Genomic DNA, 14448 nt, shown 5'->3' on the forward strand with positions numbered 1-14448 from the left:
TATGACATTTTAAAGATTCGCATGAAATTTCCGGGTTACATTTCTGGCCATACATTATATTTTCGTTTAGGAATTTTTTTCTCGAAAATGCGCAGGATTTCGAGGATATGTCTATTCACCAAAAATGACTGTAATCGACCCCTGCAACTGAAAATAATTTTTTTAGAACGATTCGAAATGTTTTAATTTTGTCGAAAAATTTCACATCTTCTCGAATTTTTTTCTAGAAAGTGGATTGGATTTCGGGGGTATGTCTATTGACCAAAAATGATTGAAATTGACCCCCCTAGATAAAAATATTTTTTTTAGAACGATTTGAATTTTTTCATTTTTGTCAAAAAATTTAGGCACCTACCCCCTGTCGATTTTTCTTAAAAATCCGTTTTTCATTTTTAGTAATTTTGTTTGACGCTCTACAGAAAAATTGTCTAATACTTTTTTGTAGGTACCCATGAGCTCTACTTCAGAAAAAAGTTTCATTGAAATACATTGACTATTGTAGGAGTTATGGCTGTTTGAAAATTAGACCACTTTTATAGGGTTTTTCTCATTTTGCAAGGTCAAGGATCAACTTTTCGAATATTTTTAGTATTTCCACATATTCTCCATTAAAATACGCGTAGTTTGCTTTTTTAAACATCGAAATCGTCCAATCCGTTCAGGAGTTATGACATTTTAAAGATTCGCATGAAATTTCCGGGTTACATTTCTGGCCATACATTATATTTTCGTTTAGGAATTTTTTTCTCGAAAATGCGCAGGATTTCGAGGATATGTCTATTTACCAAAAATGATTGTAATCGACCCCTGCAACTAAAAATAATTTTTTTAGAACAATTGGAAACACGTGAAATTTCCGGGGAACCATTCATTCATGATCAGACATTATATTTTCGGTAACGAATTTTTTTCTCGAAAATGGTTAGGATTTCGTGGGTATGTATATTCACCAAAAATGATTGTAATTGACCCCCACAACCGAAAATAATTTTTAGAGAACGATTTGAAATTTTTTAATTTAATTTTATTAATAACTTTTCAACGGAGCCTCAGTCAAGAAATTGGTATTCTTGATTTTCGTTTTATTTTGGCCTCTAGAATCTCCCACTAAAATTTTTCCCAAGGGTGGCCGAATACTCTGCATATGGAACTGAAGGCATTGCTTTACATTTGATTCTCTCGCCCACCATATGTTTACCTTCGCATCAACACGACAAATTCTAAAACAATCGTGTTTTGACCGTTGCAGTAGCATCGTGACGCAGAGATCGACGACCGTGACGACCCAAACCACCACCACAGAGATGACAGACCCACCACGACCACCCCCGCCCCCGATCTACCCGCCGATGCCGACGCCGCCGAAGAACAACAACAAAAACAGGATAACGTCAGAGGCGGCGGAGAACGCGGCGCTGATAATCGGCATCATAGCCGCGGCGTTGATCGCGATCGTCCTGATCATCCTCATAATCCTGAAATTCAAGAATCGTCCGGAGACGAGTTATAAGGTCGACGAGACGAAGACCTTCTGCCAGGACCCGAACGCGGCGTTGCTGGGGGCGGCTGGCTCCGGTCAGCCGTTCAACGGGGCCCTGAAAAACGGCGCGAACGGCAGCAAAATCAACAAGAAACGAGAACTGATAGACATCAAAGAGTGGTACGTGTAGAGACGGCACGTATTCGACATCGTCCCGTACGCGTCCGCTTTAAACTGCACACGTGCTTGAATCTCTCGTGCCAGGTGTCCAGATACGAGTCGAACTCGAGGGACGAGTGAGCCTCTTTTTAGATTCTTCGTTGGTGCTGAACGGAGCATCGTTTCTTTCGGTTGTAATCGGTGGATGTAAGAACGGTGTTCCTCGCGGGTTAGGGACACAGTGGTCGGGAAACGCGGTGTCGATGGATCACGAACTGTTCGAAACGTCGTGATCGGTGAATCTCAACGATTCGAGCCGCGCGCGTCCACGGAGCGGAAGACAACGAGAGGAAGGTTCCATCGATGCTCTTGGACGTCGTCGCGCATCCGAAGACGGACGGAGCCAAGACTGATCGCGCGAAACGATACCGAGACGGTGATGGGAACGCAGAAACGAACGATCGAACGATAATCGCTGATCCGGGGAACGTCTCTGAGCGCCGACGGAGTCGAAGCATCGCGTTATTACTTCGTCAGAGCGACGCTCGAACGTTTAGAGTTGGTGGAACGAATAGGATCTTGCCCGACACGGACCGCTAAATAGGTTTCCCTGCGCGCAACAGCGATCCGTTGGCTGAGAGATCGCGCGTACTGCTTCGCTGTTAGGGTTTACCTAGTTTCAAGACACAAAATTCACTCCTTCCTTTATATATTTTCTTAAACGGACGATATTAAGAAAATTAACAAATACTCTATATGCTCTATGTACAAACTTTAAGGGATGCCTTGACTGGTTCGATGATAAATAATATTGGTTGGTTTCCTTTCAAAGGTTTTGAATCTTGAAAAGTTTATGCTGGAAAGATTGAAAATCGTTTCTCTCGAAATGGCATTTTTCAAACTGAAATGCCCCTCTGTCGTTTGAACTAAAACGAACTCGATATCTGGAAATGCTTTTTATCAATTATCTAGTTGGAAAAGCAACGTAATTTGATGGAGAAATTTTTTATCGTATGTGTATACGTTTTTCAAATATCGAGATTTCTTGTTCGTTTTAGTTCGAAGGATAGCTATATTTATAATGAATATCTTTATGGCCGTTACGTTTAAGACGACTGGAATGAAAGTTATCGCGCCAAACGTGGACTTCAACAAAGTCAATTATTTATACTTACGAAAATTTCTATAACTTGGGAAAACATAAATATATATACAAAGTTTGAAATAAATATGTCCAATACTTTTCTAATAAAAATTGCAAGTATCACCCAATCTTTAGGGTTCTAAAATAGACGGCACAACTTTAGACTTTCATTGTGTATTAGTTGGAAGAAAGTATTAAACCTTTCGGTTCTTATTTTGTATACACTTCGAGTACTTGTATAAATTTTTCCAAGTATTAATAATTGTTAATTCTCGAATCATATGCTGTAGAGGAAGTTCGTAATCAATTGTCAACCGATAAAAACAATTCAAATTGAACTTTCGTGTGATCTAGGATTCTTAAAAAATAATAAAAATTGCGGAAATTACGCTTCCATTATGCGATAGATATAGAAGTTTTCAGCGCATAAAAGTGGATCCTAGTTAATACGATAGCTTCAAGCCAAAGTTAAGTTTCGAGTAAATTGATACGCGTCGCTTTGAAAAATGTTGTTTCAAGAAAAACGCCTTTGGAGAGCTCGGTTTAAAGTTCTGCGACATCGCCAAGTTTTCGAACTTTTGCAATCCGTTTGTCGAAACAGACTCTTCGTATTAGAAACTTCAAAAAGATGCGAAAGAAAAGCGATACGGAAGAGGAATATTTGATTCCAAAAGGCAAACTTTACGATCGACAAAACTTCTTTCTCAAAGCCACCTTTTCCAAGATTACAAAATCATCGAAATTTCTTTAATGGAATTTTATTTCTCTTTAAAGAGTCGTCGTTTAACACTAAACCTACCGACAATTCATACGTATCTATTCCTACCATGATCGGTCAAATGGTCTTTCTTTTTTCTAGTTAGTTTCAGAGGAAACCGTTATTTACGAAAAAATGCTGCCTAGTAATTACGCAAACATCCTGCATATAAATTAAAATTTATTTTTAATTAAATAAACGATTTATAATTCAGTTTTATCGCTGAAACTTCTTTGAGTGCATAGCGTCAAAGTAAATTGCAAAATAAACATAGAAGATAGCATGAATAATAATAGATGACATATTCATTGGATACGAAATGAAATGCCCTTTAAAATTCAACTCGAACAAAAACGCCATTGTATACGAAAAAAATGCTGCCTAGCAATTACGCAAACACTCTGCATCTAAATTTAAATTTATTTTTACTTAAATAAACGATTTATAATTCAATTTTATCGCTGAAACTTCTTTGGGTGCATAGTGTCAAAGTATATTGCAAAATAAACATAGAAGACAGCATCAAAAATAATAGATGATATACTCATCGAATAGAGGGTAAAAAGCCCTTTAAAATGAGCGTTTGTGCGAGTCGATAGCTTTATTAGTTCCGGAGATATAGCGATTTTAGTTTCAAGTCGATGCGGTGGCTAGTTTCGGAGATAGAAGGGTTCCAAGTTTGTTTACGTTTCATTGACGCGCCGTGAATGACCGCGCGCGCGTAAATAGTAGCGCGTAGTAAATTCTTGGAAATACTACGCGGAACTAGGTCACGACAGTCACGTACGCGAGGTAGGTCAGCACACGCACGTGCGACAAGGAGCTCCGACGCGCGAGACGAAGACAGAGATAGTCGAATTGAGAAAAATTACCTTTTACATAAATTGCGATATCTCGAAAACGGAAAATCCGATCGACAAAAACCAAAAGCCATTTTAAAGAGGAAGGTTCACCGCCCCTAACGGTGGTTCAATTATTAATAAAACACTAGTAGTTTCGGAACTGCACGCATCCAAAGTTTTTAGTTTTTTTAATACGCGTTAATAGGCTCTCGTAAGGCGGCGAGTGGAATTTTAAAAATTACGATTGTCTTTACACGATGATATCTCAAAAACGGAAAGTCGGATCCACAAAAACCAAAAGCCATTTTAAAGAGGAAGGTTCACCGCCCCTAACGGTGGTTCAATTATTAATAAAACACTAGTAGTTTCGGAACTGCACGCATCCAAAGTTTTTAGTTTTTTTAATACGCGTTAATAGGCTCTCGTAAGGCGGCGAGTGGAATTTTAAAAATTACGATTGTCTTTACACGATGATATCTCAAAAACGAAAAGTCCGATCGACAAAAACCAAAAGCCATTTTAAAGAGGAAGGTTCACCGCCCCTAACAGTGGTTCAATTATTAATAAAACACTAGTAGTTTCGGAACTGCACGCATCCAAAGTTTTTAGTATTTTTAATACGCGTTAATAGGCTCTCGTAAGGCGGCGAGTGGAATTTTAAGAATTACACTTTCATTTAAATTACGATATCTCCAAAACTGAAAGTCGAATCGATATAAAACAACAGCCAATTTAAAAGGGAGACCCTACCGTTTCTAACAACGGTTCAGTTATGGAAAAACACTAGCAGCTTGGAAACTGCATGTGTTTAAAATTTGACTATCTTTAGTATCCTACTAATTGCAGAGTAACAAACTCCACATGTGAAATTAAAAATTCCAAAATACCAAATTTTATTCGATTTTTTACAACAAAATATAAATCGTTCAACCTGTCGTGATAGGCAAGACAGACTACATATTTTTCTCAGAAAACAAACAAATAGAAGTTTCATTCATTGTGATGAAATATTCATTGTGCGTACACTATACAATAAGAAAAGTCGTGAAATTAAATGCCACTAAAATAACATTGTACGTTAGAAATTCTAAACGAAATTTAAAAACTGGTAGGTTTAGTGTTAAAAATTGTCGAATATTTTACCCCTCGTTGTTAATATTTTCGATTTGGATCGATGGAATTTAAAAAATCAGGGACACCAGGAGCTCGTGTCTCCTTTTCGCCGAATCCCTTCTTCGGTTCAAATATTTCTTTCCTAAGATAATATCTCACAACAGAAATCTATATTTTCTTGATAAGTGTATAAATAAGTGTGCAAAGTTCGAAAAGACTGTTACGGAAAATATTCACGAGGAACGCCTCGTTTTGGCGTTCTAGGCTAGAAAGACACCCTTAAAGTTCTAGCGTTCGAGAGAAATCCCTCCAGAATCGGGGCCCTGGATCGTTGGCGCCCTTCGATCGAGAGTGCTGCCGTCTTGGCGTCCTGCAGTTTTTACGCGATCGCTGTATTTGTTCCACCAAGTATATACGTTCGAGATCGAACCCTCGAGACACGGTACATCCCACGGGGAGGACTCTTAATCGCGAACGCGCCTAGTCTTGGAAATCAAATTTCTTCCTTGTTGCCGTACTGTTAGACGTGTATTATACTTATTGTATATGACAGATTTATTATGTACTATATAACATTCACGTGCATGATCCTTCTTTAGATCACGTTGAAAAAATTCGACCTCGATAGACGTTGCTTTAGACAAAAATAACGATCGACAAAGGGTCGAGAATCCGTGTCCCGAGGGTCGCGCGCGCTTTTTGTTTAAACGTTGTCATAGTCCAGTATATACACGGGAGCGAGAAAGTGTTGGAACTAAAGCGTACGAACGAAAGTATCAATGCGAACGATCCTATCTAGCGATTAATGAACTTATTGTTGTATAGAAGAAAAATATATATATATATAAATATATATATATATATATACATATACGATATTTATCGATTATGTTATGCGTGTAAATTGTTTATTAAATTATATAGATTTTATTAACAGCGTGGAAGAACGTGCGTGTACGTGTACGTATGTACGTGTGAGTGTCCGCGTTGTTTTGTTCGAACGTGAAACAACGACAGTGGCAAAAGTAAATGTTTGGGCACTCGAAGGACACTGTCGAACAGACGGAACGCGTGTTTTGACAGGGTGTGAATGCAATTATTGCCAAAACGAATCGAGCGACGTTTCACCGGCGTTTAACCCTTTGACGTCCGTCACACCTTTCGATTTACCCGCCTCGACGGTTTGTTCAGTCTTTTCTACTTGTTCGGTGTTTCTGTAATCGTTTTTCGACACCAGTGGCGACGCTCTAACTGTCGCTGAGTTCGAGTCGCGGATAAACACGATTTGCAACTATTTTTAACGATCGTTGTAAAATATTGAAACGACCTCGATGATTGCACAGAGAATCCCGTTGCATCGACACGTGAAACGTCTGTTAACGAGTGAAATTGGAAGTGGAATTAATCCTGGAATTCGAATAACCAGAATTATTTTAAATATTGGGTTATATAACAAAATCATATCCCTGATCAATAACGATACTATGTACCATTTTGTTCTATCTTTTATCAAACTTTTTTAGCATTATAAGAAAAGTACTCGTTACACTTTGTCACGAAGTCTCGAAATCGTTACGTTCACGACCCCTATTTAGAGAAAATTATTGTGATTTGAGAAGAATGGGAACCTATCCTGCTCCAATTTTAACATGCTTTCACGAGAGAGTATAGATCCCCTGTTGACTTGTGTAAAATAATTCAAATTACATATATTAAATCCCATGCATTATGCATGATCATTCGCACAACTGTAACAATGAACCATATCGTTTGAAATTGGAACAAAATGTTAGAGGTAACAGAGAAATGGTTTTGAAGGGACCACAAGGCGGTGTAATTAGTTTTTTTTTTCTTATGACCACTTCAAAATCATCTTTCTCCTTTAAAAATTTTCTCAAACTTCGAAGCAAAGATACGCTTGTCACAGTTACGCGAACGATTGTGTAACATTTTATTAATTTTATTTCCAACTGCAACAGGAATTTTTACACAAACGTGTTAAAACAGGAGAGAGATACGTTACGTTCTTCCAGCAGTTCCAAAGAAGCGACAGTTAGAGAGGCAGAAACCGCCACACTTAGAGAGTCTTTTTTTCAGACGTGTTTTACCTTCGTGCATCTTATTTAACATTCGTTTGGTATTTCTTGAACGTTTCTGTGATACTTCGTAGTCATTTGGCTTGTATATCTCCATGTACTTGTGCCCCCCCATGAACGATCCATCTGAATAAAGTTTTCTTCGTGAATGAAGTTTCGTACTCGCAAGAACCAAGATAATTGGACTTTCCAAGGGCTCCAAAGGGTTAATTATACGGGCGCCGAGTACAGGATATCGCGAATACCCATTTTCTATCGAGCTCTGTCGTCTTCTACCTTAGAAATTCCCTTGGAAGTTTTTTTCCAGCTTGCACCCGCATGGAGCTTCCCCAAAAAACGAAAATCTATATTTTCGTATCAAGCTTTGTGTTTCGAGACTAGTGCTACCATATTTACGGTGTACTTGCATCAGGTCAGTTACGTTTTCTTGTTTCGACGTCCCTAGAATAGCATCAGCAACAAATTTTAACGCTGCAGTACCTGAATAACATGTCAAAATATTATACAAGTCAATTCCTTTGCTCGAACAAAATGAATAAGTCGTTAAAATAGCTGACAATATATTCCGTGATTTCTCCCTCGTAATTGGCGGACATGTGACCGTATAAAATGGTGGCATTGGTCAAGGTACAACTTTTTTTCGTAGTTGATTCTCATAATTAAGATCCTTAAATTTTGAAATTTCGTCGAGTCGACTCATTGGTGGGCTTCTCCGATACTCGGCTGAAAACATTTCTCGAAAACGAATCCCTCGTCGAAGGCGTTCGTATAAATAAGCAATAATGAAAATGGTTTTCAGCGACGAGAAAGGAGTAAGAGACTTTTCGAAAAGGACTCTAGATTTAATTTACGGTCGAACGATGCTCGGTTCCTGCGCTAATTCCCAGTGATTTTTCAAGCTCTCGGGCGTGCATTCCTAAAACGAGTAAACTCGTCGTTGGCGCGACGGAAAACCGCGTGTGAATGATTGAAAGAGAGAGAATGAGAGAATGACGTTCAGCGAAGAAACTCCTCGTCTCGACGACCTATCGAAGCCGAGAAGAAAAACGTCCGATTGTTACAGGCTTTCGAAAATACTTTGTAAAATGCTCGCGAAACTCTTCTCTAGAAACAGCGTTCCCCGAACCTGGTATCCTGAAGCTCGGTGGAATCAAACGTTTTGTACAGGAACGAGGAAAGAAGCGAAATTAAAATCGTGCAAACGATAAGGTTCAGTTTTATTCTTAAAGCTTATCGATTTTTACGAAACGGAGGAATAGCTTCGATCGGGGGATCTATGAAGACGAGGAACAGAAGTAGAAACGTGCTTCTTTGGTTGATCGTACCTCAAACGATAGATCTCGATTAACTCTTCCGAAGAAATATCTTTTATCGTTATAATTGATTATTGAAATATTGAAGTATACTTGTGAAAGATATTCTGAAGCTTCGTTTTTGAGATATAAATAGTTTAAATTTTGGCGCGCTGTTTAAATGTTGGACAGCTGCGCGCGCAACTGCTCAAATAAAAGAAACGTTATACGTATGCTTGTATTTCTGCACGGATTTTGGCCCTTCAATCGCGGACCTGTACTGTTTAAGACACTGGTTTTATACCATGCAGGAACTACTTAGTAATGGAACGTAATAAACAAAACGATATATATGATACTTGTTACAGACAATTCTTTACAATTAATTTAAAAACATAGTTGAAAGTTGGAATATCTTATGTGATTTCGTGACGAGTTTAAACATATAAAATACATAAAAAGTGTGCAATTTCGTATTCGTAGAATTTTTAAAACCAACAGAAGAGTAGTTTAAAATCAAGTGCAAGAGTATGTTTATGTGGCAGTACATCCCTAAAACGTAAGTACTTATATCTCGAAAACGAATATAATACACTCTATTACGAATATTATATTCAATAACGTAATAAGTCAATAATACTTAGTGATGATTACGATATAAAAAGATACGAATTAAGAATTTTTCTGTTTTCGATGAAGAAATTATTTACACAAGAATTTTTATTATTATATAAAGTCCATTGAAACTGGAATTTCTATTTCCAAGACCTTTCGTTTATCTTTTAAAATGGAACTTGCCAAAGTTGCATATTTAGATATAAATATAAATTTTTTAAAAGATGTACGACTTCAAAATTTCTTAAATAGATCGTCGAGATTTATCGTCTGTGGTATAATAAAAAGTACTCTTCTCTTCTCGTACGATAATTCCACGATGTATGAAGGTTCGAGCGAGGTAAACTTCGTCTACGATCTTCGTATCCAATTTAATTTCTAAGAGTCAAACTCTCTCGCGAACGAGTGGAGGCTCGTTGCAACGATTGGTCCTATTAGTTAAATTAGCAAAAAGGAAAGTGTTCCACCGAGTGCAAGTGGCCTCTCGCCGCGCTTTTCTCGCTTAACTCGAACGCTTAACCCTTTGGAGCAGCGTAAAGCTGTTTTTCTACTCGCATCGCGATTTTTATCGTGTAATCGTTTACGACTGATCGCCAGACTCCGACTGAAGAACAAAAACCTTCATCGTTTTTTCTATCATTCGAGCTTCGCCGTTCCCGATACAGAGGAACTTTGAAACGAATTTAAAACATCAAAGCAACGATTATTCGAGCACGAGAATTTCTAACGTGATCGTGTACGCTTGACAGCCATTAATTCCAAACCCAGAAAACATACAAAAGATTCCACGGTTTGAAACGTGAAATTTTTTATACGTTTCTTGAGTCAAAAATGGCTTCCTTTATTTCTATCGTACCGTACCCTCATCGAAGGTGACTATTAATCTATTAAATTTTCATCCGTGCGTGTAATAAACGACTTTAAACGAATTTATTGAACTTGCCCATCTTGACGTGTTCCTCGAGGTGATCCTGGCACGAAAATGGCCCAGATAGCGATAGAGGACGGGAGAGAACATAGTCGATCGAAATGCGAGACTTCTCGATAAATTGAACAATTTTAAAAAAATATGAATCTTCGTCCAAACGTACGGACGTGCACTCAGGGAAGCACAATTGACGCGTCTTAAACCGAAAACAACTCCGTGACTTCGCAGCCAGCCAATCGCGATGCAACGCATATCAGAACGAAACTTTTTTCACCGACGTACGCGGAAGAGAGAACAATCGATACGAATTCAGGATGTCACAGAGAAGATCGCTTTTCTTTACTATTTTTGCAACTTGTCGCTTGATCGTTTTCACGAGACACGCGAAATTTAAGAAAAAAAAATATATATATATATACTATATGGACGATCGCTTAAAACGGCACGATAATCTTTACTCTCTCGACTTCGCTGGACTTGCAATCTTCACCCTCGAGATCATTCGTAGGCTATAAAACGATATGTCGATGTGGATTTTTTGTATATTTACGCGACTACGGTTGAGCGGGCAGTCTTAACGATATCGCCACACGCGATCGTCCACGATCGAGCGTTATCAGCGAAAAGTAAAATAAAATTAATCTTCCGACAGCGACGGAGTTTAACGGAAAATCGTTTATGCGAGACGGAATTAAAACGAACTTGGTATTTTTGCCTTAACGAACGACAAATGAGAATTTAAACACGCCGTGTTAATTAAAAACTTGGTGACAATTTCTACGGTACATTAATCCTCTGTCGAGCGAATTTTATTTGATTTATATTTATAAATTGAAGACTATTAAATGACTCTACAATTATCGAGAAATTGCAACAACAAACTTTAATGAAACCGTTTCAATTAAGTAAAATAAAACAAATAATGTTATTTGGTATATCCAGAAATTCTAAACTGTGTGAAACGTTGAATATCGTCGAGAAAAGGCACGCAAACGACATTTACGAAAAAAGTTTACCGATTATCCGATTCGAATATTGTAAAAAAAAATAATTTGTACAGTTAAAATGAAATGCAATCGCACGGGACGAACGATGAAACGAAGCCATGTAAATTGTACTGTGAAATTAAAATAAAGAATTCGTCGGAAACAGGAAATTCAATTCCAAAAAATTCGACTCTTTTCCTACGTAAATTCGCGTTAATACGAAAATACCAAAGATCGAACAGCGACGTATTTTAGTATAGCTCTTCGTTAATACCAAAGTATAAATTTCGTTCCAAGTGCAACACGTACAATTTACAATTATTTTTTACTCCACTGTTTCCTATGGCGAAGGCTGCCTATTGCCATACGCGCGTTCACTATTACTCGAGAAACGCGAACATATTGTTATCACTGCCCCCTAAACTCTTTATCTGCATATCCTTCGATGTACCGACGACTAACGTTTATACTAAACTAATTAACTTCTAATAAGATATCTTACCGAGCAAAATGTTACTCTACTAATTAAACTTAACGCGTTAAACCTTGAACTTAAGTGTGTCGCGGGTAGCCATCATACCTAAACTTAACTATTAATGCGTAGGTAAACAGAGATGTATAAAAGGGTGGAACGAGAGCGAGAGTGAAAAAGAGAATGAGAAATTGAACGAGTGCGTGTGTACGTGTACGTATGAGAGGGGGGAAAAAAATGAAAATGCCCACGTGTGATGAATAATCACGAATCGAAAGTCGTTAGTAGGCAGTGGAAAAACGAAAAGAATAAAAAAATAAGCTCACACAACTGTATCTAGAGTCGCTATAGCTAGATGGAATTATATTTTACATTGTACAGTCTATACGTATGGGTGCACTATATGAATTTAGATAGCGAAATATGTTCGTGGACAAGATGGAGGCCCGTGGAGAAACCACAGAAATGAGAAACGGGGAAAAAAAGGAAACGCAGAGGACACGGTGTTTGGCGACAAAGATTCGCGGAACTGTAGAATCGACGGCAATCGCGGATATTTTTGTTGTTCACTACGCTACTCCCCCAATTTTTACACATATCATATACACTATACGTATGCGTGTGTACAGTAGATATTCGAGCACGTGTATCCGGTGATCGATCGATCCTTTTCGAACAAGAAAGGATATGTACAGGTTGCTCGAATTATAGTTGGCATCTTTCTTGTAAATAAATTGAACGAAACGGAGCAGGGAAAGATTTGATTATTTTAAAATTCGTATAGAATTCTATATTCGAGAGTAACTAATTAATTTTCCGTCACACGACGGAATCGTTTGTTTACATTGCATAAGACGCGCGCAACGAGCATTTTGTAAATATTTAAATCTGGTATAACCAACGACTAAACGACTATTTGTTGCAAGAAGTTTACTTTTTCAATTTTTTCTTATTTTTTCTATCGCGTCTCGCTCTCGCGAGAAAAATTACTGTAGGTAACTATAATTTGAACAGCCTGTATATGTATATATATGCACATGTATACGCGATACGTATGCTAATTCTTCCGCGTTGAGAGAAAACATTTCGTTTCCGTATACTTAACGCGGATAAGTAAGTGCGCAGTATAATACGAGCGTAGCGTACAGTGATGCATTTAGATTTTTTACACGTAAAGGCGAAGCCTCCTGTGCCGTTTCGTTAAAAATTTTCCTGTTTGTAAACGCGCGGATCTACGACGCCACGTGACACAGTCCACGCCATCGATCGCAATTTCTCTTGTTTCGCGTAGCGACGTATGTTTTACAAAATCACAGAGCGAAAAGAACCGAGAACAAACTGTAAACAAAAAGAAAAAAAAAATGAAAAATGAAAACGAAACAATGACGATACGTTTTACAATTTAAAATTCAGAGGCAACCCACGCACGTGAGTTGCACATGGTTAGCGCGCGAACGGAGACGCCATTCTAAGATTTCTCGAAAAAACTGGAGACATGTAAATACATAGAGATAATGCCGTAACTACGAAATTATATGAATAAAATATTGAAAATGTGCATCAGCCTGTTTCTATACCACCCAGCGGTAACTGTAATTCGAAAATTCATTAAACAATTAATGATTTATTAAATTTTAACGTATGGTGGCCGAGCGCCCTGTATATTACTGCACAGACGAGGTATACGAGTATACCTTTCACCTAATGGACTTTCGTGGCCCAATCTGACTGCCATACCGACCTGAAAATTCGAAGGTGATTTTAGCGTCCTGTTCTCATGGATGGCGGTCAGTTGAGAAACTATTCACTGAATTAGTATTGATAGGTAAACAGCTATAGTGTTTGCGTAAATACATGTGAGTTGACTATGGAAGGGATTAAAATTCATTTCTGAATCTGTTGGTAACGTTGCGAATGACACGAAAATGGTAATGGAGTTTCGAGACTCCATAAAAATGGGCCGAAAAAATACATTGGGTGAAAGATCTACTCGTATACCTCGTCTCTGACAATGATGAATCAATGAGAATCAAAACTAACCTAGCGAAGAAGCTCTATGTTTATGATGACCTATGCAAAGCGGATCGCAGCCAATTTGCTAATATTATTTAGTTTTTAATTAATAACTGCATTACTCAGCTAAGAGTGATACGATTATTAATTAAACGCTAAATAACATTACCCAGGTCTCACCACGAGGAGGTTGCTGCGAATGGAGACCCGCCCTAACCGATTCCCAACCACCCTCCATTAATAAAGATCTTTTGTGACCAACGATCGTTGGTCGAAGAAGAAACAAACGAAAGTGCAACTAATGGAAGATGCACAACCAGCGAAGAGAGTCGAAAGAATTTTCAAAAGAATTTGTCTTCAAATAAAAATAACCTGCCTAACATAATGGTTAACCAAACACCTGCCTAACTATAAATCTAAATTCGTTTATTATATCAAGAAACAATTCTAAATTCGCAGCCATTAGCTCGGTGTCAACCACGAAGAATAACTTTTCTATCGTGGGTGACACCGATTACCAGGTCTCACCACGAGGAGGTTGCTGCGAGTGG

The 14448-nt window shown here is 38.1% G+C and overlaps 1 protein-coding gene across 2 annotated transcripts in view; it reads left to right on the forward strand.

The window, feature by feature from the left end:
- Nrx-1 (neurexin 1) overlaps positions 1-13442 on the forward strand; it is a 503500-nt gene extending 490058 nt beyond the window's left edge. For both annotated transcript variants that reach the window (XM_076781599.1, XM_076781600.1), the window contains one exon: positions 1250-13442. In XM_076781599.1, coding sequence (XP_076637714.1) covers positions 1250-1670 — 421 coding nt within the window. In that variant the 3' untranslated portion in view covers positions 1671-13442. The remainder of the gene's footprint in view (positions 1-1249) is intronic.
- The last annotated feature ends 1006 nt before the right edge of the window (positions 13443-14448 follow it).

This window comes from Colletes latitarsis, chromosome 14, assembly GCF_051014445.1.
Source record: "Colletes latitarsis isolate SP2378_abdomen chromosome 14, iyColLati1, whole genome shotgun sequence".
NCBI lineage: Eukaryota > Metazoa > Arthropoda > Insecta > Hymenoptera > Colletidae > Colletes > Colletes latitarsis.